This window comes from Brachionichthys hirsutus, chromosome 16 (assembly GCF_040956055.1).
Source record: "Brachionichthys hirsutus isolate HB-005 chromosome 16, CSIRO-AGI_Bhir_v1, whole genome shotgun sequence".
In the NCBI taxonomy this organism is placed as follows: Eukaryota; Metazoa; Chordata; class Actinopteri; order Lophiiformes; family Brachionichthyidae; genus Brachionichthys; species Brachionichthys hirsutus.
In genome coordinates this window covers 4,834,734-4,860,523 of record NC_090912.1, presented here as the reverse complement: position 1 = coordinate 4,860,523, position 25,790 = coordinate 4,834,734, and the positions used below count along the sequence as shown (strand labels likewise).

At 42.1% G+C, this 25,790-nt stretch overlaps 3 protein-coding genes across 4 annotated transcripts in view; all 3 read left to right on the top strand.

Moving 5' to 3' along the window:
- The first annotated feature begins 2,036 nt into the window (after positions 1-2,036).
- Positions 2,037-10,153, top strand: LOC137906010 (phosphoribosyl pyrophosphate synthase-associated protein 1). 2 transcript variants are annotated; one of them, XM_068750299.1, is made up of 11 exons: positions 2,037-2,329; positions 2,833-2,885; positions 3,501-3,567; positions 3,960-4,132; positions 4,266-4,381; positions 4,481-4,536; positions 4,666-4,811; positions 5,584-5,625; positions 8,194-8,264; positions 9,051-9,197; positions 9,797-10,153. In XM_068750299.1, exons 1-11 carry the CDS (start codon positions 2,247-2,249, stop codon positions 9,953-9,955), a joined length of 1,113 nt encoding a protein of 370 aa, XP_068606400.1. In that variant the 5' UTR covers positions 2,037-2,246; the 3' UTR covers positions 9,956-10,153. The 2 variants fall into 2 exon arrangements, with proteins under 2 accessions (XP_068606400.1, XP_068606401.1); XM_068750300.1 differs by lacking the exon at positions 5,584-5,625 and having other exon boundaries at positions 2,039-2,329.
- Positions 10,154-12,386: 2,233 nt separating this feature from the next.
- LOC137906012 (zinc finger protein 345-like) lies at positions 12,387-13,481 on the top strand. Its single transcript, XM_068750301.1, has one exon. The coding sequence runs from the start codon at positions 12,387-12,389 to the stop codon at positions 13,479-13,481; it is 1,095 nt and encodes a 364-aa protein (XP_068606402.1).
- An 8,601-nt stretch (positions 13,482-22,082) lies between these two features.
- LOC137905727 (alpha-1,6-mannosylglycoprotein 6-beta-N-acetylglucosaminyltransferase B-like) overlaps positions 22,083-25,790 on the top strand; it is a 31,947-nt gene continuing 28,239 nt past the window's right edge. Inside the window, exons 1-2 of the mRNA XM_068749979.1 lie at positions 22,083-22,150; positions 24,626-24,738. Of these exons, the coding sequence (XP_068606080.1) occupies positions 22,083-22,150; positions 24,626-24,738 (181 nt within the window). The remainder of the gene's footprint in view (positions 22,151-24,625; positions 24,739-25,790) is intronic.

Sequence of the window (25,790 nt, the reverse complement as noted above, 5' to 3'; positions counted from 1 at the left end):
ACAGAGAATAAAATGACATCGGGCAAATTATGTTTGGAAATGTCCTCATTTTTGAAAGCTGTACAGAGTTAAGCCACATCAACGACAGCTTTATAAACATATCATTTACCTTGTATGTCAGTCAAGCAGATTTTGGGTTATCTACAGTAATTATTGACATATGCAATTGTGTCATTTCAGAATTTATAATGATCATTTCATTAATGCTTTAATCAATCCTTTATAGCTTGAGTTTTCACTTGACCATTTTGAAAGAAGGAAGATCCATGAATGTATCGGCAATGGCTGGTCAGGACAAAATGTTAAGAGAGTGCCTCATGCAGCAGGAGACAGAAAGTGATGAGGAAAATATATAAATAACTTCATAAATTCTATGTTTGTGTATAAGTATTTAAGGAAACATGTTTGATTTTTTGAAAAAGTCACGGCAAGATTGGCATTTTATGGCTACTTTTCATAGTTACACATAAACCATCTAATAGTGTACTTTTAAATAGCTGGAAGGCTGGAGCATGTGGCATGAAATACATATTCACATTATCATAAAATGATGCTCAAATTCAGAAATACCATACATAAAGTCATATGTCATTCACTATTTATCAATTAAATCATTTTTATACAAATTAAGAGATGTTGCACCAAGCAACAAATGACCATGACAATGTATGTAAAACCTTTGAATGTCAGCGGCTCAAATGGAAAGTCTCCAGGATCAATGGAACACAAATGTTTACTCCTGTCACATGTGAATCAAATAAACCCTTTTGCTGCGCGTAGTGTCTGTCAATAGTTGGAGATCAACACCGACGGATAGATAAGCTTCTGAGATTGAAAGGGAATTGCTTTTGGGTCAAAAGTTGCAAATCACATAAAAGAAGGAAACAGTAGTATTCATTCATTCATTCATTTTCCAACCGCTTATTCCGTCACCGGGTCGCAGGCCAAGCTGGAGCCAATCTCAGCAGTCAATGGGCGAGAGGCGGAGCACACCCTGGACAAGCCGCCAGTTCATCGCAGGGCACAGTAGTATACAAAATCAGTAAATGTCCTAAAATCTAAGTCCCCCCCCCCCCCCCCCCCCTAAATAATGTTATTTAGGTAAATAACATTATTTACCTAAATAATAAAGATTTATTTTTGAATAATAACATTTATCTGACTGCTGCTCCTTGCTTGATCAGGGCTAATAATTACGGCCAACATAAATATGACCACAGTCTGTGTTATTACTTGAAATTACTGAAATAATGTCATGATTTGTGCTCGAAAGGAAGATGATTAAGATGCGGAGGCCATTCCTCCTGACTGTGAGCTGACAAACAGTTCAGAGGTCAGGGGTAATTAAATAGGTTCAAGTGTTTCCACGTCTGAAAATAAGCAAGGATCTATAATCAGAATATTTATACATAGCTTTAGGGAGACAGCTGCTTAAATACGATTTTCTTCTGATCACGATGCTAAGAGCCACAGAATAGAATATGACACAGTTGAATGCACCACGCATGTGTCTCTGCATCATCATCATCATCATCATCATCATGATTCAGAAGGTGGAATGGCCTCAGCAGGTAACCCAATCATATGTCCTAATAAACAAATACTATACCAGAAAGGTTAATCATATGGGGAGGGTGAGGCAAAAGCCATACGTCACTTTCACAGTAATTTAGGTTACTGTTTTTGTTACTGTTTTTTGCAGCGCTCCTCAATGTAATTATTCATAGCAATATCAGTCTCACTGACACAACTACATTTAGATTTAAATGTAAATCTAAATTTACATTTGCAAATCCTGCCTCCCCGTGTCATCAAGGTCTAAAACTGTCGATTCCTAAAAATCTAAAAATCGAAATACAAAAGCGCTTATCCTGAGGCTTAAGTCACGCCCACTTCGACACGTGTTACTCAAACCAGAGCTGAGAGGTTTGTGTCTTAACGGCTTCCGTAGTTGTTAGTGTTGTCGGTGAAACGGCAAGTAGCATATGTCAGACGTATTTAAGCGAGCTGTCGGATAATCAGGAGAATAAATACTTTGATAAATGATTGTTTGATAGGTAAACTTTAGCTTGATTTGTTTATTTAAAGGACACATTGTCTCATTGAGCAGGCTGGTGCCAAGGCTCGGATTTGCTAGCTAGTAAGCTAACGAAAAGAACATCACAAACAAGCGGCCGGTGGGTGATAGAACGCATACCGCTGTTTACCGACGTCTGGGATTGGGAAATTAACGAGAAAGTCACAGAATGAACGTCCCTAAAAGTGGCTATCGTGTATTTTCTGCGAACTCCTCTGTAGCATCCACAGAGTTGGCCAAGAAGATCACAGAGTGAGTGGAACGTTGTCTCGTGTTGTTCTCGTGCTGGCGCTAGTCGCTGCATGCTGATTGTAATACACGAGGCATATAGAGACATTTAAACTGTTAACCTTCATATATATATAGTTAAGCAGCAGCATCCCAAAGTTTGTTCTTGAAGGGTTATATATACACATATTTAGCTTACTAGCCAAATGACGCGGACAGCAGAACCGTCGTACAAGTTAGAAGAGTGTAATCATCCATCCATTTAGTGTGGGATGTGGACTTCATGTTCTCCAATCTGAATTTCGGGAAGCAGTGACTTTCACTGCAGAATTATTTCTGTTTTTAATGCAATGGCGTCCATTATTGGTTTTTGGCCTTGTAATGTTTTTGTCACTGTAGGTAAGGATTGTTGTTTGATATGTTGAAACAAAGTTCTAATATACAGGAGAGGTTTATTAATCCTGCCTCCAGCTGTACGTCTCTAGGTGGTTAGACTATGTTTGAAATGGTATGCTCTTGTTTTACAGAAGGCTGGGAGTTGAACTGGGCAAGTCGGTGGTCTTTCAGGAGTCTAATGGAGGTGAGTAGCTTGTCATTTTAGAGGCTCAGTAAAAGTGTTAATTTTACTGTTTAAGACGGTGATGTGCGGTCAGGGGCTGGACTTTATTTACAAGTAAAAGCAAGGCCATAACGTTTTTTTTTATTTATAATTCAATGTGTTTTTTATGTGTGCTTGCTATGAATAAAGAATGCTGATGTGAGATTTTTAATCCAAACTGTTAATTGCTGCCAATCAAATGGAGTGTGAAATACTCTGTAGGGTTCATCAGTTTGTAAATCTAATTGTGATGAAGCCAGTGCCTCCCCAGCCATGAAGTGAACCGCACGCCACTGGTCCAGAATTAGTGTACAAGTTCTATAATACGCAATGTATTACAAACGGCAGGAAATGACTCAAAATGTGGTAATTTTAATGTACCTAGGTAACTTTAAAAAATTGAGATTCTGAATGTTAAATCTACAAAAAGCCACAAAGATAGTATTCTATTGTTCACATTGCTTTGTTGACACTAATATTTGCTCAGATGTGTGTTGACTCGATGTTCAAAGTCACAGAAAACAAAGAAAAAGCCTTCAAGATATGAAGTTGAAATTGCAAAATTAACAGAATGCATCATTTGTTTCCTCACAATAGAAACTAGAGTGGATGTAAAAGAATCTGTTCGTGGACAAACCATCTTCATCATCCAGACAATACCTCGGTGAGTAAATGATAGTCCCGCATTTCTGTTTAGTCAAGTATACAAACGTCTTATTCAAATTAAAGCGCCACTATCTTGAATAATGAGAAAAGAATCCTTGGTCCAACCTTTTCACTGGATCCGTATTATAATTTATTGGGTCTTTGTTGCAACATGCCAAGCTCTCCCGCCACGTTTCATTTGGTTGTGTGTGTGTGTGTGTGTGTGTGTGGTGGGGGGGGGGGGGCTACTTTCCGGTACTTTACCACATTTTCTTCCACTAGATTGTTTTGGTTACTCATTGTTTTGTAGATTTAGATTATTCGTGCGAAGTATAAATATTTATATCTGTGGCCAGTTCTGGAAATCCTTTGCAACTGATACTCAAGTCTTTTATTTATTTTTTGCCACAGAGATGTCAACACAGCCATCATGGAGCTGCTGGTTATGGCCTACGCCCTCAAGACATCTTGCGCCAAGAATATCATTGGAGTCATTCCTTACTTTCCCTACAGCAAACAGTGCAAGATGAGAAAGAGGGGCTCAATCGTGAGCAAGTTGCTGGCGTCGATGTTGGCGAAAGCAGGTGAGGAAACCAAAAAATAAAGGCACCATTAAGTCTCTTTATCCATCGCCATCATGTTCACACAGAATATTAATGTCATAGTAGTAAGATGCAGCAAATCTATGCTTTGTTTCTGCCTCCCCCCCCCCCAAAGGAATAACACACATCATCACCATGGACTTGCATCAGAAGGAAATCCAGGGATTCTTCAGCTTTCCAGTGGACAACTTGCGTGCCTCCCCTTTCTTGATTCAGTACATCCAGGAAGAGGTAATAATTCTCTTTGGTCTGTCTGGCTTGGTAATCGCACCTTAAAAGCACATCTGCCTGACTGAAACAACGACATCTGTCCTGCTTTTTTGTTGTTAGATTCCTGATTACAGAAATGCCATCATCGTAGCAAAGTCCCCATCAGCAGCTAAGAGGTAACTGTTGAGAAACGAATCACACAACCTCTCTCTCCCCAACATTTAGTAATGACATTTGTTTTGCCCATCAAAGTTGAATGATTTATTTGCAATGATGGTGACTAACTGTGCTTTCATTATTCCCAGGGCTCAGTCCTACGCTGAACGTCTGCGTTTGGGTCTGGCTGTGATTCATGGCGAGGCTCAGTGTGCAGAGTCTGACATGGCCGATGGAAGACACTCCCCACCCTGCGTACGCAACTCCACCGGACACACTGGACTGGAGCTCCCTTGTAAGGAGACCTTTCAAAGCTCGATAGAAAACATAACCTTGTTGAAATGTATTCAGTTAGGTGCCTTTTTTATTTGCCACACCGTCATCAAATATAACTAGAAATGACCTAGTTGCTTAAATCCCGTATTAGAACTCCTGCAGACAATCCAAGTGCAGCTCTCATTTGTGCGAACGTGTTTCGTGCTGTCGATTCTGCTGTTTCTCACTCCCACCATCAACCATACCCCCCCAGGAAACTGATTTTTGTGTTACTGCATGTTTTATGTCCACAGATACGCTACCTCTACTCATGCTGCATCCTCTGACAGCTGCAACCCCCTAACTTACAAAAAAGTGATGTGCTCAATATCCTGAGAAGCATAGCCTGTTTGTTGGCGCGCACTTTGAGTTAGAATATCTATTTTTTTAAGATAATTACTAACATGATTGTGGCATATAGCATCCAACATATTTACAGCATTAATTCATGTTAAGGTCATAATAGTCTAATAATATTAATCCTAAGTATTTGTGTCCAGTATTCACTGGGAGGATCAGTCAAAAATATTTCTGGTCTTCTATTCTCACCCTTGATTTAAACTATTTTAACCATTTAACAGACTCACATTTTAAAGTAAATCTAAACGGCACGAGTCTCATGTGTTGATGTGATTATGTTTAAAGTTTATGTCAAACTAGCGAGAGGATTTTCAAAGTCTAGACAATCATGTCTTTGTCATGTCCGATATTTGTGCATTTGTGTTAACGTGGTGTTTATTTGTTGCTAATAGCAGGCAAACAACAAGCTCCGTTCCCTGGCATAGAGCTCCCAAGTACGACCGTAAACATATCTTACATCTGACTATAAAAGATTCCTCTTCGACTGGTTCCCTCGAATCGTGCATGTCTAGATGAAAGGGTTTGTGCTGCATCTTGTGAAAATACAGTCTGGATTCAGGAGGGAGTGTCAGTGAATGCACAAACTGCACAATTCGCATTGACAACCCCCGTTGAGGCCAATCCACGTCAGTGTGCTCTGTACCTAATACTACTTGCATGGCATGCTTTACTTGAAACAAGCAGCGCTGCTCCATACCGCGCCTTCCTAAGACTCCAGACAGCTAGTTCTACAAGATGGCCAAAGTCCTCTTTGTTTTGTGTTCTGATTTTATTTTGAAATTCACAAATCAAACCAGAACCATTCCAAACTTTGTTTTGTTTTGTTTTGTTTCCCTTTTCACCAAAGTATCTGGACTCATCTTGCCAATTAACACATGGGTGTACCTGTTTGAAACCCGCTTTTAAAAATCTGATTAACCTTTGGTCATAAATGCATGTGAAGACAAAAATAAGCATGTTTTGAAACCTAACATTGATGATTGGGAAGAAGAGCATTCTGAAAGAAATTAGTGATGCATCTATGCATAAGTTTGACCTTAAACCAAAACCCTTAGAGCTTTAACATTTTGCAACTATTGGCATTTAGTTACTATTACCTCTGCAGTGCCAGTCATTAGAAATTTCCCTTCAAAGTATATAAAAAAAAAAAACGTTCAGGTTTATTGGAGGGTTCATAATAAATAATTTAACTGACCAAACATTTCTCAGGAAGCGTGTTGCAGTATCTGGACAAGCTACAACACTTATTTTGGGGAGGTGTGTGTACCGTGGTGATGGATGGGCGAATCCTTGTGAAAGCCTTTGTGCATCTTGGGGCTTTAAATTCAGTAAACAGTGACATCTAGTGGTCAGTATAATTTATAGCAGAACCCTGAGGTTCAATCTTTTTTTTTTTTTTTATCTGTGCAGTCCAAGTCCAAGAAGCCTGAATGACTTTAAACTTCCTTACTTTAAAATATGGATCTGCATTATCTTATGCAGGAATAATGATAATAATTTTTCAACAGCTGGAATGTTACACAACGTTTTTTTTATTGCTAATTATTTTTTGGTGAAACATTAACATGTCTAGTTTGGTTTGTGTGTCCCTGTGAGCGCTTGCATATAGACTAAAAGTTTTATATTTGCAGAGCACTTTGAGTGAAGTTAGCCTTATCTGTGTTCAGAAATGTGTTCATACTTTGGGTTATGAAGGGCTTAAAAAAAAAGCATCAGGTTCAAGTTGTGTGTTATTCTTTGTTCAACACAAGCAACAGCACAATGTGTAGAAGCTTTGCGCTACACAGAAACGAAACAAGCTCTACGGCACTTCAGTATCATCCAACCGTCTGTAGTGTGCATCTAACAACGTGGCTTTTTGCTGTTTGGGATGAGTAGCATTCACCGTATGAATGCGACACTGCCAGGTTTTCCGATGCTGTGGGGACTCGCGATACTCGGCGAAGTGTTTTGCAAGGCATGCTTCTCCTTTTTCTGCTTCTCTGTACTTTTTCCTTCACAATCGGCTTGGATGGCCGATTGTTTACCAGGTCGTTGTTTCCTTTGAATGGACCACATTTACATGCACAACAATGCACCAGATGCAGCTGTGTTTCGTAAGATCAACACATCTAATGGGCAGTTGTCGAGAATTTACGGCATTGAATCTTGTAGCTGCAATGCTTTGAACGTGCGGTGAATTATTTTAGTCCGTCAGAGATGAAATCACTTTCATCTGGTTTTGCTTGCTGTTGCAACCATTTATAAAGCCTACCAGGTTTTTATATGCAGAAATTTAGAAAAACACTTTTATGCTGACAGTTTGTCAGGAAAAGCGCTCGGAACGAATGAAGCCACCCAGATGTGAATAATAAATACAGCTGCTGCATCTCCAGCTGCATGCGAGAGATGCCGTCTGGTTCTTGTGTGCCTGTAAAAGCGGTCTCTGGCAGCCGTGATGTTCGACTGCGGACTGACCCCTGAACATCGGCAAGTGTGTATGAAGAAACCCTCATCGGTGCTTGTCAGCCACTGTTGTCCTGTGGGAAATAAGACTGTGTGGTGCGCGTCATGTGGCTCACATGCAGACTGTAAGCCTGCCACGGTCGGGGGGCCTGAAGTTGTGTGTTTGTGTGTGTGTGTGTGTGTGTCCAGGTGGTTATACGTTCCTTTTCTGATTGGGTATCCTGGGCAGAAAACCCTGTCATTTGATTTTGCATGGCATGTGCACTACTAAGTTTGGGATTTCAGTTTAATCTCATGGGTAGGTGGGGTACAATGGGGGGAAATATTATGATTTTTTTTATTATCAGCTTTTTAAATTGACCACATGACAGAATAATGCACTTCATCCGATTAAAGACCCCATAATTTGGGGTGCAGACTTTCCCAAATCACACAAGCCCAAAAATCTTTCAACCCATTTTACCCAATCTACTGAGATTCACTGTTGATGGAGTGAAATGCAGCACAAGCAACCTCCTCTCCCCCGCACGGCTAACGGGTTCTGCTTTCCTTTGCAGTGATGATGGCCAAGGAGAAACCTCCCATTACTGTGGTCGGAGATGTGGGAGGAAGAATTGCTATCATTGTGGTAAGATGCTGGGAGTTCACCATCTGTGGTCTCTGTGGTTGAATTTAGCCATTTTCAATTTCCATTCATGGTGTTTGCAGATAATTTCTTAGTTTCAAAGGTCATTTCTAGCGAACTGACATGATAATGGTGTGATTGATAGTATTTGGTTTGTCTGTAATTGTTTTTATATGAATCATGGCTCCTTACATACATTGACCATAAGTATTTATGCCTTTTGATATCCTGGACTTTATACAAATTTAACTTTGTGTGATTTCTGTGAATAGCTGATTTTGTGGCATATTTTATAACACATGGATCTTGGCCCAGTAAAGAGGCTATTAGGTTTTGAGATTTATCCTGTCGTAAAGAGGAGGCTCGATCACTTTTTCACTGTCCTCAACATTCTGCTACTTGACTTTATTTACATTCAACCAATACTATGAGAAATAAAAATGAGTCCTATCAAAATAAAATACACAAGCATGGACAACTCATGCTTTCTCTGTCTCTTGCTGTTGTCAGAACAACCAGATCCATGAGATCAAAATCTACGTATTTGGAGGGGTTAGTATTTACGGGTCATTACCACCAGTATGTGGCTGCAATAAATAGATTTCAGATCCACAAAATGGAATTCCAGTGTCTGTGAAAGGTGAGAAGTTAAATCTAGAAGAAGACCAAGCTATGCCCTCAATGTTAAAATGATGTGCTTTGTTCTTCTCGTCCGCGACCACGTCGGCTGCATCATGCTGCACGTTGTGTTTCTGCCATTATCCAAAGATTGTACTTGTCTTCTTCCAGGATGACATCATAGACGATGTCGGAGACTTTGTGGCTGCTGCAGAGATCCTGAAAGAAAGGGGCGCCTATAAGATTTACATCATGGCCACGCACGGCTTACTGTCTGCCGATGCTCCACGCCTCATAGAGGAGTCTGCTATCGATGAGGTGAGGACTCCTAAACCATGTTGGCTGCTGTCGTGTTGAAGTTAAACCACTAACTCTTGCTGAGGGTAGATGGAACGGCGTCGTCTCCTCTGACTCGTGTCCATCGGGAAGCTTCAGGAGAAGTAACAGTGGAATTCAAAAAAATAACAAAACCAAAGAACTAGACAGGAACTAGCATACTTCCTTTTCTGCTGAACTGTTATGGCGTGAAATTAGTCCGTAACCAGAATAAGGAAAGGATTGCTATATCCAGAAGTTGCGTTTCTGTTTTCAGTTCCCCCTGAAGTTACCGGTTTGATTCAGCTCCAGTATTTATTTATTTTTTTAAGTGTATTCAGGATCATGATTTGTGTTTTATGTATAACTTATAATGAGTAACGGTTAGTTTATCGTAGGCACTGGGCAGACGTTTGTAAAAGTAATTAACTATTCTGTCCTGCCATGTTGGAAAAGCCATCAGAGGTTCCTCGACTTTCATTTCAAGCATATTAATCTGTTGAAATCTTTGTCAAAAACAAATAAGCAGCTCGAAACTGCTTCTCTATTCAAATGGGAAACGAACAGTATCATTAGTGTCTTTAATGTCATTTGGCCCCCAGGTGGTGGTGACCAACACGGTCCCCCATGAAGTACAGAAGCTTCAGTGTCCCAAAATCAAGACTGTGGATGTCAGCATGATACTGGCTGAAGCCATCCGCCGCATCCACAACGGAGAGTCCATGGCCTACTTGTTCCGCAACATCACTGTCGACGACTAGGGGGGGGGTGCCAGGGAGGCGCGCTGCGGCGGAGACGGAGGCAGATTCCTCACAGCGCTGTAACGACATTCCCGTCACAACGATCTGACAGTTTACATTTATCCTAATTCATTTACAGATTGATTTTAAAGTTTTGGGAATCACCCCCCCCCCCCCCCCCCATGTAATTTGACTAAGCCTGAAAGTGTGAAACTGAAAACCATTAAAAAGCTGCAGAGCAGACTTCCAGTGAAAAGCTTGCACTCTTATTGATTGGACCTCAATCCAAGCATTAATTTCACTAATAGCAGTCATATAGCAAAGATACTTGAGGTATGAAACCGATCCTTCTGAAACAGAAACCACACACATTTCAAAACGGACATCAATTAAAAACAGGGCTCATAATTACAGCATTCATTTAAAATCATGGTTCTTGATATTCTTACATGTGTTCAATACCGATGTCCTGTTTTTCATGCAATCAAGGTCTGGGTGATAAAGCAAGTCAAAGCCGCTTTAACGCTAACATGTGCTGAGGCAGTGGCTAAGTGTCAGCCGTGCAGCAAAGCAGGTTGAAGCTTTCTGACAGAGATGCTGCTCGGTGTCGTCCAGCCGGAGGTGCGCTGGAACTCGGGCGCGTTCATTAGCATCCTGCACCCGGCTGACCAGGAAGAGCTCCTCAGCATCTGAGGCTTCAAGTCACGTAAAGTCAGCTGAGAAGCGGGCTGAGTCGGGATGACGGCGACCCGGCCTGTCGGATCCTGCATGTGTTGGTGTGTTGTTCCTGCCAGGATGTCCGTCTGTTTCTCACTCAATGGGAATCAGAGTCATTTGATTTTGAACCGATGCCGAGTCCCGATCCAACAATAATTCACACACACGCTCACACGTATGGACAATTTAGTGTAACCAATTTTTAGCATTTTGTGAAGTGTGAAATATAATAAAATACCATTTTCTTTTGCCTCTTAATATTCTCTGCATGCCAACGTAAATGCCCTCGCATGTCAGCCAAGACATCTTAGGTTGTAGCCCCCCGCAGAGCGTCACAGCAGATGTACACGATGCATGTTTGTTATGATAACAGCGCTGACCACTGTGCCACCGTATGTTTATATTATGTGGTTTAGTTGTTGCCTTTGGTTTGTTTTGTTTTTATTTGTGCTAATGTTTTGGTGTATTTTTTTGATTTTAATGAAGAATTAAAACACACAAACACACAGTCTCAGAACTGTCGTGTTTCAGTCAAAAAGAAACAAAATACCAAAGAATCTGATGGAGTACATTTGTTCCTAAATTTAGCTAAAATTTCGAGGAATTGTGTTCCCCGATTTTTTCCGTCCCTGTTGGAATAAGTGGAAGTTGATGTTCCTTTCTATTCTATTCCACCAGCTGCAGCGGAAGGAGAATTCCTAGTCGGACGTTGCTCTGGGGGACAACCGGAAGTTAGCAAACACTTTTAGTAGCGTCAGTTTGAAGTGAGTGAAGCCAGTGCAAGTCGATATTAAATTAGTTTCTCAAGTATTTAGTTGAGATAAGAAAAATGTTTTCGTTTGACTCTTTGAGAGACTTTGTTAAGAAGCGATTAGCAGCTGCTGATGAGGATGTTGTCGGAACCTTTAGAAAGACTGCCGTCAAGAAGGGAGCCAGCCTGCAACCCGAATTGAAGCTACACAGGATCGGTAAGCTAAGCGTCACCTTAATGAACAAGACGGAACATTTGACCATCAGCTAATCCATACTTTATCAAGCGGTAACTTTAGGGTGGCCAGTCGTCCCGTATTTGGACGCAGGCATCGGAAGTGACCTCAATTCTATGCATAGTTCCCATAGTAACCCCCCTCCTCTTTTTACATTGGTTGATTCTGTTTAGCTAATTTGAACTTGAGGGGAGGATTTTTATACAAGCCCTTTTGGCTTCTTTTCCTCTCCTGCACTATTATTTGCCTTTGTAATGTTTTTATTATTATTATTATTATTATTGTGCGTATGAATAAATGAAATGAAATGAAACGAGAGCCAAAATAGGCGGAAGCCAGTTTTACATTGATTTCTTATCGGCCGATGCCGATATATGTCAAAATGCCGAATATCGGCAGATATAACTGGCCCGGACGATTATCGGCCGATCCCTACTCATGTCGTCGTATGTCTTACGTTTGTATTGTCACAGCAGCGTCATCCTCCTTTCGTTGCCCCTCCAGATCGCCCACAGCCTCGTGTCTGTAAGATGGAGTACAGCATGGACCAAGAGGACCCAGAGCTTCTACACCCGAAAGAGGAACCGGAGGAACTCCGCAGCATTCAGGAGGGAGAGCAGCTTGTACTGAAGCAGGAGACTGACGTCGTCATGTTGACTCCTACTCATGAGGAAAACGACCAGAGTGACGGTCAGGCTCTCTACGTGAAAGCTGAAGATGGTGCAGCACCGACAGAGTCTCTTGTCAGCATGCCGGTTATAAGCTCTGTAGTAGGAGCAGCAGACATTGACCTGCTGATCTCTAACAGTTCTCACCTGTCTGTCAACCATGATGAAACAGGTGAGACAAGCAGAAACGATGTTCCGATTGAGCCCCAGTTCCAAACCCCGAGAACAAATAACACCAGTGAGAAGCCACATGCTGGCTCAGTATGTAACCAGAGTTACAAACCACGTGGGAAGTTGAAAGTCCACATGGGAATCCACACAGGAGAGAAACCGTACGTTTGTGAAATGTGTGGAAAAGCTTTTACAAGAAATGGTAATTTGAAAGTCCACATGAGAATCCACACAGGAGAGAAGCCTTACGTTTGTGAAATGTGTGGAAAAGCTTTTGTGGAAAAGGGCAAGTTGAAAAGGCACATGAGAATCTACGCAGGAGAGAAGCCTTACGTTTGTGAAATGTGTGGAAAAGCTTTTACAGAAAATGGCTCTTTGAGAAAACACATCAGAATCCACACGGGAGAGAAGCCTTACATTTGTAAAACATGTGGAAAAGCTTTTATACAAAATGGCTCTTTGAGAAAACACATGAGAATCCACACAGGAGAGAAGCCTTACATTTGTGAAATGTGTGGAAAAGCTTTTGTGGAAAAGGGCAAGTTGAAAATGCACATGAGAATCCACACAGGAGAGAAGCCTTACGTTTGTGAAATGTGTGGAAAAGCTTTTACAGAAAATTTCTCTTTGAGAAAACACATCAGAATCCACACGGGAGAGAAGCCTTACATTTGTAAAACATGTGGAAAAGCTTTTATACAAAATGGCTCTTTGAGAAAACACATGAGAATCCACACAGGAGAGAAGCCTTACATTTGTAAAACATGTGGAAAAGCTTTTACAGAAAATGGCTCTTTGAGAAAACACATGAGAATCCACACAGGAGAGAAGCCTTACATTTGTAAAACATGTGGAAAAGCTTTTACAGAAAATGGCTCTTTGAGAAAACACATAAGAATCCACACAGGAGAGAAGCCTTACATTTGTAAAACATGTGGAAAAGCTTTTACAGACTATGGCTCTGTGAGAAAACACATGAGAATCCACACGGGAGTGAAACCGTAGGCTTGTAAAACATGCGGAAAAGCTCATATCCAAAATGGCTCTTTGAGAAAGGATAGAAGGGCAAACGAGACTATGAGCAGGTCGTGTTTTGAACCCTTCACTAGTGTTTCTGCTCTCTGAACGTTGCTGAGGGCCGTTTTGTCTGAAGGTTTTTTCATATCACCCTCAGCAAAAGTTGTGATTGGTTTCATCGTCTCCCTGCATGCAGCCTTTGGTTACAGGCAGCCAGTAAGTCCACACTCCAGCCTGTCCAGCCGGTAGAAAGGCTGCAGACGGACAAAAGACTCCTTGATTGTTCTTGGGCTTGCGGCGTAGCCATGGTAACAACCCCGTTCTGGTTGTGTGATGTGACATGGATGCCAGGTTTACTGTTGTCTAGCAGGAGGAGACAAACTCCTTCACCTTTTCACACCTGTTTTTGTGCGTTCCCATGTGGCACAATGAGATTTGAAATATATGTGTGTTTTGGCATTTTATAATGGGGGGGGGGGGGGTTCAACTAAGTTGTAATAGAAGCTATTTTCTTAGGTTTTCTGAGCTGTAAAGATTCCTTGTGATGGATGCTGAGAGTTTAAAGGGTTGTACGTTTCTCAGCGCGTCGGTTCAGTTGAGTTTCTAAACTGAAATGTAAGGCTCGATATATTAAATATACAAATATTTCACCTCTTGTCCATTAGGGTTCCCATTATCTTGCAGCTGGATCTCATTTATAGCCAAAAGCAACTTTGTTTTTGATAATTAACATGAGGTGAGGAGAAGAAACTGACATTGTCAAACTTTAGATTTATTATTTTAAATGAAGGTAGTTTAACAAATTGGCAAATGATACAAATAAACGCAGAACCATCACTATAATCTGGATGCATGTAGCTTCAGATGTTGGCTGCGTTTCTTCATGAAAGAACCCCCCTTTTTTTTACCGTGCACTTTGTTTTGCTCTTGGGTCTAAGCTTAAGGAAACAGAATGGTTATTTTTAGGCTTTGCTTCTGTTTCACATTTTGTAAGAAGCTTGTTGAATGTCTTCCAGACATCAGGGATGTACGTCTTGGCATTTTAGCGCTGCATCTTGATGTAGATATTGCATTTCTCCCATTGTCCAACTGTCTGGGGAATTATTCACGATAATTGCACGAAGTTAGTTATCTGTTCCGTCTGGTGTGGCTGTTCCTGCTCACACTGCATCGCTACTGTTATTCCACGTTGGCTTCTACTGTATTAACTGTTCTAACCTTCTGTCCAGCAGTATGGCGTCTGTCAATGAGTGTGAGAATAAAAACATTTGCTTCTCCTTGTGTGTTGTCCTTACAATATTGAAGGAAATCTCTTATATGAAAGAATCCTGTTCTTATGAATAGAAAGCCGAGTTGGGACAGTTTTTGCTGCTTTACTGAACTTAATGATGTGTTTAGTTAGTGATATGGATTTTTGTATAATGTGTATATTAATAGGAATTGTATATTAAACTAGTTTAAAAATTCAATGCAAACTTTGTTTTGTCCCAATTTGAGGGCGCATCTCTATTTTGAATTTTGCTCATAAATGAGGCAGGTTTTGTTATAATTCTCAGAAGTTTTGGACACGTGCAGAAAGCTATGTTTATCCATCTAATCCCAATTATTCATTTCTATTTTTTATTGAAAAAAAGGCTCGTAGAAACATGAATTATATGTAAAATTTGGAAGTAAACAGGAAAACCTTTACTTATATTACAATCCATCATTTGATTGTGCTTCATTTTTGTTCCTTTCGCATGATAAAAAAAACCTAATTTCTGCAAAATGTTCGATTTAGCTGAAAAGCAAAGCGGAAAGTTAAAAGAAAGTAGACATCGTGGTTTAAGGCTTGTTTGAAGCTGCTACAGTCGATCCTGTTGCCGTGAGGAGTCAGAGATCCTGCACTTGTTCACGACTTCTCAGGCATCTAAACAACACTGAGGAGCTTTGACCAAGTCTAGGAGCAGAGATCAGCACAGAAACAAACAAGCATGCACAATTTAATAGATTACAGGAACATTAAGAAAAGCACCTCTATTGCAGAATCCTATCCCCAGTTTATCTCTGATGAAGGACGGCTCACCTCGCTGGGCGCCTCTGTGTGCTGAAAAGCTTTGGACAGCTGCTATTCTAACAAGAAAAGGAACTGCTGAGATGATAATCAGGCCACTTCCTCGTCTGACAAAGCGCCTTGTATCGAAGTGGGTTCTTTTTAAAGAGGAAGTTTAATTTATTTCCCTCCCACTGACCTTTTTTAAAAATCAGTGCATTCTATTTTCTGTACATACAAAGAGGATCTTAGAGAACAACAAAATGTCCAGGACACAAACACATCTATTACTCCTGTATTATGGCAGGAGGGTAGAATTATACTAAATATTATCTTAACTGAATTTTAAAGGTAAATTCTCCCGACATTAAATCCCCATTGAGTAGCTAATTCCACCGCGAGTTAACCAAAGTTTATGGCAATGAAGAGAAGAGTCAGAAGACCCTTTCGCAAGGCACAGACGATGCCGTTGTGCACAAAAAGGCAAAAATAATAGGGACATGTCAGGTAAGGTAAATCATGTTTATTAATTGACTCAACAATTTTAAATAAAACCACAATATTCAATAGACCTCTACAATATTTATCTTGTGCAGTTTATACATACAATACCAGTGAAAGCAATAATCAGCTGTCATTAAACCTGCGTGGAAAGACTGCCTCCCTCTGGCAAGGTCAAAATAATATATATATATATATATATTCAAACGTTTGTGCCATGGGTTATAAAATATACTTTGAGATCAAATAAAGAAAGACAGAATTCTGCTTCTCCACTTGCATTTTAATGAATTTGTGCAATATTTTGGGATTTTGCAGCATGCAAACTGAAAAATTCTGGACTTTTCAGAACAGACGGTTTTCCCTAGGCCAAATAAAATGCACCTTTGTACAAAAACAAACATACAAAAGACACGGCATGCAGGAGGTTGGAGAAAGACACAGTGTGATACATGCAAATCTTAATGGTGCCATTAATATTGTATTTACACATTTCAACCTTTGCAGAAACATTGATTGTTGTTAATTGACTCTACAACATGAATGACGTATTAGGATTAAACTAATTCAGGCTGTTCAGTCCTGACCTGCAGGAGCAGGAGCAGGAGCAGGAACAGGAACAGGAACAGGAACAGGAACAGGAACAGGAACAGGAACAGGAACAGGAACAGGAACAGGAACAGGAACAGGAACAGGAACAGGAACAGGAACAGGAACAGGAACAGGAACAGGAACAGGAACAGGAACAGGAACAGGAACAGGAACAGGAACAGGAACAGGAACAGGAACAGGAGCAGGAGCAGGAGCAGGAGCAGGAACTGATCTTTTCTTAATTCCTTTGAGTTTCTTTATATCACAAATGTTACCATAAATATTTCCACCAGTATAATGCTCCACTGCAGGCTGACCAGGTCTCCTGATGATTTCTGTGCATCAGTCATGTATAGCTTCAAACTGTCGAGATACTTCCCGACAGACGGGATCCACAGGGAGCATACGTAAGGCTGGCTCAGATTTTCTTTCTGCACATCGATGGTGCTGAAGCCTTTGTGCCGTCCATAGTGGTCCTCCTCTTCCCACGTCCTGGCAGAAGCCGTCAAGTTCACCTCATTCCGGTGCCAGTGGACGATGCCACTGGGATAAACCCCGCCGAACCAACAGTTAGCACGGGACTCATTGATGGTGTAGTAAAAGGCATCCAAGCAGTCTGTAAAGATCAAGGGATTTTAGAAAAGTAAAAGAAGGCAAGGACCAAATCGGCTAAGAACCCACGTCGGCTCACCTCGCACGGCAACGACAGTTGTGCGTGAGTCGGTTCCCTGTATGGCGTGCAGCTTGCAGTAGTATTTCCCCTGGTTGAGTGGCGTCACGTTGAGGAGCGTCATGGTGAGTCTGTACTGATTAGTCTCGGCCTTACTTCCGCACGCCACCTCAGAGTCAGCGTGGCGGTGTCCATAGCTACACGTTTTGTTGTTGCCGTGCCAGGTGAATAGTTTCATATCCAGCTGGAGGGATGAGGTGTCACAAGTCAGGGTCACGTTCTCTCCACACCGCGCCGTCACCTCGGAAACAGCCTGGAGCTCCACACTTTGACGGGCTGAATTGTGAGAGGAATGTCTGGGTTAAATGCTGACACGGCGTGACGTGGCGCGATGAGAAGTTCATACAGTTTGAATGATTTTATATAGTATTCATTTTCATGCCGCTTTTCCGCTTTGAGGGTCACGGGAGTTGCTGGAGCCTGTCCCAGCTTGCTATGGGCGAGAGGCGGGGTACACCTCGGATGTGTCGCCAGCGCATCACGGGGCCACACAGAGACACACAGACATTCACACACACACTCACACACACTCACACACACACACTGCGGACAACTTGAAGTAATCGGTGGAACTAATTTGCATGGTTTTGGAGGACACGGGAAGAACATGCAAACTCTGATAGGATTCAAACCCGGGACCTTCTTGATGTGAGGTGACAGCGCTAAGCGCTAACAACTACGCCACCGTGTCACCCTAAATTATTTTATATTATATATAATTCTATTATCACTTCTTACTCTAATGGAAATATATGAGATTATGATATATTTTTTTTTACAATTATGGAAATTAAGAGGCAGTTTTAAAGCACAGGAGGGGGAATCAGCATAGAATGCTGGAAGAGCGGTGCGACCAGGGAATGGTAGCGGCTCTGGCTTCAGGGAAAGTAAAAACATGGCGTGTTCAGGCAGGGAATTAGGAGGCGTGAGAGGGCGTGAGTCCATTCAGCAGGAAGAAGGATAGCAGGATTTAAACTTTTACACTATTTAAAAATTCTTGCACCACAATAGAGTTACCATATATACAATAAATCTGTATTTTTGTACATTTTGTAGGCATATCCTCCACGATCTGTAAAACGTTGGTGTCATTTTACAAATAGTCTGATAAACATGTCTTTTCACGCACAACAAAAAAAGAAGCCTCACCTGCGATGCTGACTGCTGAAGTGAACCAGAAGAAGGAAAACCAGCCATAAGCATGTTGTATTCTCACATCGGCAAGGAAACGCATCACTGTTATCTGTTGTGAACATATGCATTTATCTTATTAGATGAGCCTCAAACAGAGGAGTAACGTGTCCAGTGCTCACCACAGCACTCTCCTGAAATGCAGCAATACGAGATGTTTAGATGTTTTGCGGGGAGGTAAAATCCACTCAGCCTCACCTTTTTAAGAGAAACTCCGTATGGTGTCATGTTTTCACTTCAGCAAGATAAAACCTGCCCTGGAATGTGTGATTGAGAAACATGAGGAGGAGTGAAGGTTTCAGCTTTGGCCTCATGGGGGGGAAAAAAAGCAAAACACCACTGGCCTTTAAATAGACAGACAACATGAAAAACAGAAAATAAAAAAATACATTTTCTTCCGGAATTAAATCTGGATAATATACATCCATTAAACGGCCGAAGGGGTTTTGGTTGAAAGGCCCTTGAAACCACAGTTTCCCCCCAATCATTCTGAGAGTGCTTCCTTGTTACTGTGAATCCTTAATTTGGTTTTTGGACTGAATGCAATTCTGTAATGGCCCAGTTATTACAAGGGCCATCCTCAATCTGATTATGGGGTGCAGAATAATTCTAATATTTATATTTGAAGCGACACAAGCTGCGAAAAGACGAAGGAATATGGGATATTTACGCTGACACTTGTATGAGTCGCATGGTAAACAAACTGTTGCTCACAGTTTATTTATTTATCACTTAGAAGAGACATCTAAAAAATATTGACTTAACTGTGACTCATTCAAGGCATTTATGTTTGTCTCGCATCTCTGGAGGAAGATTCCAGCGAGTTGCAACGTTATCAAGGCATGCTGGGGAATCTGAGTCTCACGCTGACTGAATAACACTTTGTGCATTTAAGCAACATGATGTTTGAGTCGGTCGAATAAACTTTTTACAACAATAGATGTTCCTAGAATATGTTTTTGGGGTTTCTTCAGTGAAGGCTGGAGCAAAATTTAGAATATGCAAGAAGAACGGTGTAGCTATCGGCAGTTTCTTCATTTTAAAGTAACTATTCAAACATTCGGTTCAAACAGAGATTGGCCCTGGCAACACACTTTTTTCATTTTCAGCTGATGTGAGTGAAACTCGGCAAATAAAGAATGTTATGTGGGCAGACATGTGAGCTGCCCTGTTTTGGATTCAGTCCAAGATTTCTCCCACATTTTTGGCACACAAACAAGAATAAAAGTGTCATAAAGATTGAGTAGAACTGGGATTTATTTCTGCTATTTTCAAAGCCGTGGTGCCCCATGAATTTTAATTTTCCTTCCGTGAGCCTATATTTCCACTCCTGCTTTTCCCAGATGTATATTCTCCCATAGTAAATACAATTGGATGCTAAGTGTAAAAGCAATGCTTCTTTGTCCTTGGGCTTCTGCCTCTGAGAAGGTTCAGTAAAGCAAGAGGGGGGAGTCCAAATGAAATAGTGGGAGGGAGAAACTCAAGAAGACAGATGGAGAGAGACTAAAACGGTGAGGCTGCACATGACAGTGAGATAACAAATATTGTAGATAGCAGAGGAGTGATGAGGAAGAATTATTCAATGCATAAATGCAATGAAAAAAAGGTCATGAAAGAGACAAGAAGATAAAGCTTGAGAAATGTCCTGATAGGAGGAGGAGACCGGCATTATTGTCCTTAATCAAACTCTATACAGTGGCTTGCAAAAATATTCACCCCCCTTGAACTTTTCCACATTTGATAATCTTAAAACCACAAACATAAATATATTTTTATTGCAATTTTATGTGAAAGACCAATGCAAAGTGGCACTCAAAGTTTGAAGTGCAAAGAAAAGTATACATGATCATGATTTTGATTTTGTTTTACAAATACAAATCTGAAAAGTGAAATGGGCAAAAGCATCCTGCCCCCTTTTCTCCGAGTGCAACCAGTTGCCTTCAGAAGTTGCCTGACGATTGCCAAATGATCCAATGGACTGAATAGAGTCCGCCTGTCTGTAATCTCGTCTCTGCACAAATACAACTGCTCTGTGAGCCTCAGAGATTTGTTCAGAGAATGCAGTTCAGGGAACATACCAGACAGGGCAGGGATTTAGTTGTGGATAAGTTTTAAAGTGGAGTTAGGCTACAAAAAGATTTCCAAAGCTTTGGACATCTCACGGAACATTTTTCAATCCGTCATTTGGGAATGGGAAGAGTATGGCACAACTAAAATCCTAAACTCACAGGCCAAATTCTGGTGGCATGAGCTGTTTTGCAAAGAAGAAGCAACAAACATTCCCAACTCTACAAGTATAAAGCTGGTAGAGACACACCCCAAAAGACTTGCAGCTGTTGCAGCAAAAAGCAGTTCCACAAAGTAATGACTCTACATTTGTTATACTAAAGTAAATCACACTTTTTACTTAGCTGTTAGTCTAATTAATATTTCCAATTTTACACACAAGTGCGGTGGCCTTTAATTCCAACAGGCCGGCTCACGCAGACTGAAATAGTGAACATGTTGTTGGGACTGAACCAATCCATAAATAACTAGAATGCCAAGGCCCACCAGTCCCCTTTAATTCAATCAATCCTAATCTACACCCTGTGAAAACATATATTTAAATATGGTTAACGTAATCCTAGATACCAACACCTGAACATGTTGTAGTAAAAGTTTATAGTAAAATAAAGATTCCATTATGAACGGCTAAAAGTGCGTATTTTTACCCAAGCATTATTTTACCGTCAGGATCACGAAAATCTGTTCGTAGCTTTTTTTTTGGACGACCAAACTGAAGCGCATGTAAACACACACACGTCCTTGGTCACCCAGCATTCCGGGATCCGTCCGCTGGGTGTCGCTGTCGCTCTGCTGCCAGTCTACAGTGGGAGCTGTCCATGGTGCTGAAATTATATTTCCTCACACTTTAGGGCGGCAGAAAAATGAATGAACAATATTACATGTTAAAATGTATTTACCAGGTCAGTATGTGTGTATGTATATCAATTATACTGATTGATTTATATCGAGATATATTATTTTAATCATATAACAATTAAATTATATTTCCATTGCCCCAAACCGTTCTTGTACATTATTGAGATGCGTATTGTTTAATTGCTCGATTCTCTTTACCATTATTTTCGTTTACCAGTTTGAGACATTAGATGGCGCTGCCAGTAAAACATCAGCAGCTAAAGACCCGTTCATGAAGCGAGTCAATCAGAGTCTCCAGGACTCAAACAGCCCCGCATTACTGCGCACGCTGCCGCCACTGTGCTTCCAGGACTTTAAACAGGGACATGTGATGAAAACGCATTATTCGTCTGCGCATTCTGGAAGAGGACAATCGAGCCGTTGCTGCAGGACGCACGGGCGCGATTTCTGCAGAAGTGGTTCGCAACAAACACGCAGCACAAGAGAGAGCTGTCCGCGTGGAAGTTACGCGTTTTCACCACAGTCACATCGCATCAGCCAAAGTTCCGTTTTTGTTGCTGGCTCACGCACAGTCTTGCACGATGTTCAGGACACCCGGCGCTTTCTCCGTGCGCGCGAAATGATCGCAACCGGCAGCGACCTTTTCATTATGATGAGGAGATGCCTTCTCACTTTCAAACCATTCAGGTAAGGAAGCATGAAAAACCTTCCGCCGTTTACCGACGTGCACAAATCAAGTACTTTGGGTAATATGCTCCGGTTCAATCCCACGCGTCGCGACAATTTTCGTGAAGTGGAATAAAAATGAATGTTATACAGAAAACAACATTGATCGGTGATCAGTCGCCAAGCGAGCGTTTTTATTTCGACGCATTTAAGGGATGTCGCGGTGCAGCGGATGTTTACTGAAAGTCCTGCTGGTTCGGATCGTCGCTATTAATTGGGAATAATTGGATCTCGCTGTGCAGCGGCTAATTATCGACTGCTTACTCAGCAAAAACTTTCAGCAGCAGCAGCAGCAGCTGGAGACGAAGGAAATCAAGCTCGGTAAAACGGAGCACGTTCGGCCAGGTAGATGGACGGATGTAAGTAGGTCGATAGAGAACAGATGCAAGTCGAGTTATTCCCATCATGTTTACTTGGAGGATCATTGCATCAAACAAACGAGAGTTTAATTTGATCGATACGAAACAAGACATGTAGCCCCCCCTCCCCAATTAAAATAATATTCATAATAATAACAAAATGCTCCTTTCATTGACACTACATTCTCTAAATCATTTTGCACATGAATTACAAGTATTTCTGGTCTTTTTTCCTGTGACACTTTTAGCTGAGCAGCTTTTTTTTTTTTTTCCTGCTGTAAACATGATGTACATCCAGATTCCACACATCAGTTTCTGGCAGTATTCTTGAGGAATCTTAGCCCATTCCTCTTTGAGGCATTCAGTTCTGTAATATTCTTTGCTTTCCTGCTGCAACCGCCCTCTCGAAATCCCACCGGAGATTTTCATTTTGGGATTAAACGCGAGTGTGATAGCCACTCATGAATGATGCAGAATTCCTTCTCCAAACCAATGGGAATATTGGAATAACCGGTCACACTCAGGCTTCAGCCTCTTCTCAGATGTGAGATTTGGGGTGACGGTGGCGCGTGTCGTCCTATAATCGAGAAGTTGGCGGTTCGATTCCCGGCTCCAGTACATGTGTACACTGTTGTGTCTTTTCGGGCAAGACTGTGTGACTGTCGGAAGTGGTCAGGAGGGCCGATGGATCTCGCTCTGGTCAGTCTGCCCCAGGGCAGCTGTGGCTACAATAGTAGCTTCACCACCACCAAGTATAGAGTGAATGAATAATGCACAATGTAAAGTGTCCAGAAAAGCGCTATATAAGAACGATGCATTATTATTATTTCTTTTCAGGGATTTCCTGACGTTGGATTGGGATTCATGTTACCTCTCGGAGCAAATCACTGCAGTGTCGAGTGTGTATGTGACGTCTTGGTATTTGGAAACGGAACCAAGATATAAATTTAGGCCTTGACAGGAAAAACACACCGACCCTGCTGCTCGACAAAATCTGTGCCGGCTGGCACGGTGTTTCGTCGGATTTGCAATGCTGTTCTCTGAAAGCGATATTTAGGGGATTAGATCATTTTTAGACTGGTAGTTAGTAACAGGAACATTTTGAGCAGGAAGAAAATATAAATCGGTTGCACTGACTCATTTAAACCTATTTCAAACAGCTGATAAATATTACATTTAGAAAAGTGAAATACAGTTCAGGTTGATTAATTTTGCTTCTATCTCGGCTCGAGGCTTCTTTCAAATGAAGGACTCGGTAGCAGCAGTTGTGATGACGTCCAGTTCAGCCATAGACTTCCCTCATGCTTCACAGCTGCATTACGCTCAGCCAGGACTCCAGATGGGATTTAACATCCCAATGAACAGCTCACTTGCTCATTCTGTACAGTTCACTGGATGGCACCTGGCACGCTTTGTGCTGAATCACTGTTACGTTTCTTCCATGCTCCGTCTCCAACTCTGCCTTACATGCTGCATAGTGATATGGTGCCATCAGTTAATTGTCTGCAGCCCTTTCCGTTGTTGGCTTTCTGCCTTACAAATCCAATAAAGGAAGCTGATGTGTACAGAATGAACGCATCGCAATCCATCCCACAGTGCGATACCTCAGCATCGCTCCCGCGGTGTGCAGACAAGTCCGTTTTTAGAGCAGAGCGGCTCTGTTCAAGGCCGATGAAGTCGAGCGATGCTCAAAGGCTCTTTGCAAAGCGAAGCCGCTCGTCTGTAATTGCATGCTTTTGTTTCAGATGCTGCGTGCTCAAGCGAGCGCAGCGCTGAGCACAGTGTTATTCAGAAAGCTCATCCATGCTACGGTTCATTCCACTTGGCACGGCGACATGAGTACACAAAGCCTTTCTGGCTTTCTGTGGGTTTATTGCTGTAAGCTGCTTGGGAGGGCATGTCCGACGTCCATGAAAACTCCCAGAGACGTTTTGTGGCCTTACCTCAAAGAGTGGACTCTCTGCACAACACGCCTCCTTTTTAATAATTCATTCTGTTATAGCGCTCTCGCGTTTTTGTCTCTCCCTCGAGCTGTGACTTTGTCACGCAATCACCATCTTTGTCTTTCTGTCTGCAGGATTTTTGTGGTGGGGATCGGCTTCTTCAGCCTGTGCTTCCTAATGACCTCTCTCGGGGGCCAGTTCTCAGCCAAAAGGCCGGGCGATTCCCCGTTCACAGTGCGAGCAGAAGGTAAGCGTGCGGTCGCATGTCATTGCTGCTTGGTTGCCTGTGACAACAGCGGCTGTGCCCTGCGCTGGCGACGAACAGACCGGGAGCACGCTGAGAGCTCTGTCGGGCGTCCTTGATAGCCTCCGACGGGCTGGCAGACCTGCTCATTGGGAGGGGCTGCCGACCGGTGAAGCTCCTCTCGCCTCTGGTCGACGCTTGAATCTCTTTTCCTTCACTATTTCTTTCATTGTGCTCAGCGCACCACGCGACCCGTTGACTCACGCTCATTCATCTCTATTAGCTTGTTTCCGGCTTTTGGGGTTCTTGTTATCTGAGTGGAGTCTTGTGGAGTGATGTTGACCTTTGCTCTTTGCCCTATCAGAGATCAGTAATCAAAAGCCATGGCATAAAAAAAAAAAAATCTGAATTCTGTGGAATCAACTTATCTTTCCCTGCACGTCCTGTTTGTGCCTCTGCATATAATCCCCCCCCCCAGAAATTCCCAGAGATTCACCTTTTTTTTCTTTTTAATCTCCGCTTGGCACAATGTTGACACTGTGTGTCATCCTCTGTGATGGGTACCAGCTGGCATGTAGTGAAGCAGCCCATCCAAGGACAGCGGCTGTTTGTGGTTTGTGTTTTATTCTACGCTGATCCCACTTCATTTCAAATGAGGGGGCACAAATCAGATAATCCCCTTCCAAACAATGGGCCAATCGGTGAGCAGCATCTTGCCGCGTTCGCTTGTTGTTGATGCAAAGACGGTGTTGAGATGTTGGCCGACTCGTCTTGAACGCCATTGTGCTTTCATCCTGGCTCGTAGTTGGAGCACCTCTTCAGGGAGATGAGTGTGTTAATGCCGGGAGACAATTTCAAGGATTTCACCCATTTATGAATTAGTGTGCGTGCAGCTTGTTCAGGGAGAAGGAGAGACAGAGACAGAGAGTGGGTGGGTGGGTGGGTGGCGAGGGGGGGGGGGGGGGGCTGTCTGGTTAATTAGCCACTCATAGTCCAAGCGAAGGCGTCCAACCTCTGGCTAATTAAACGCTGCCTCTCCGCGTCAGGCTGTGCAA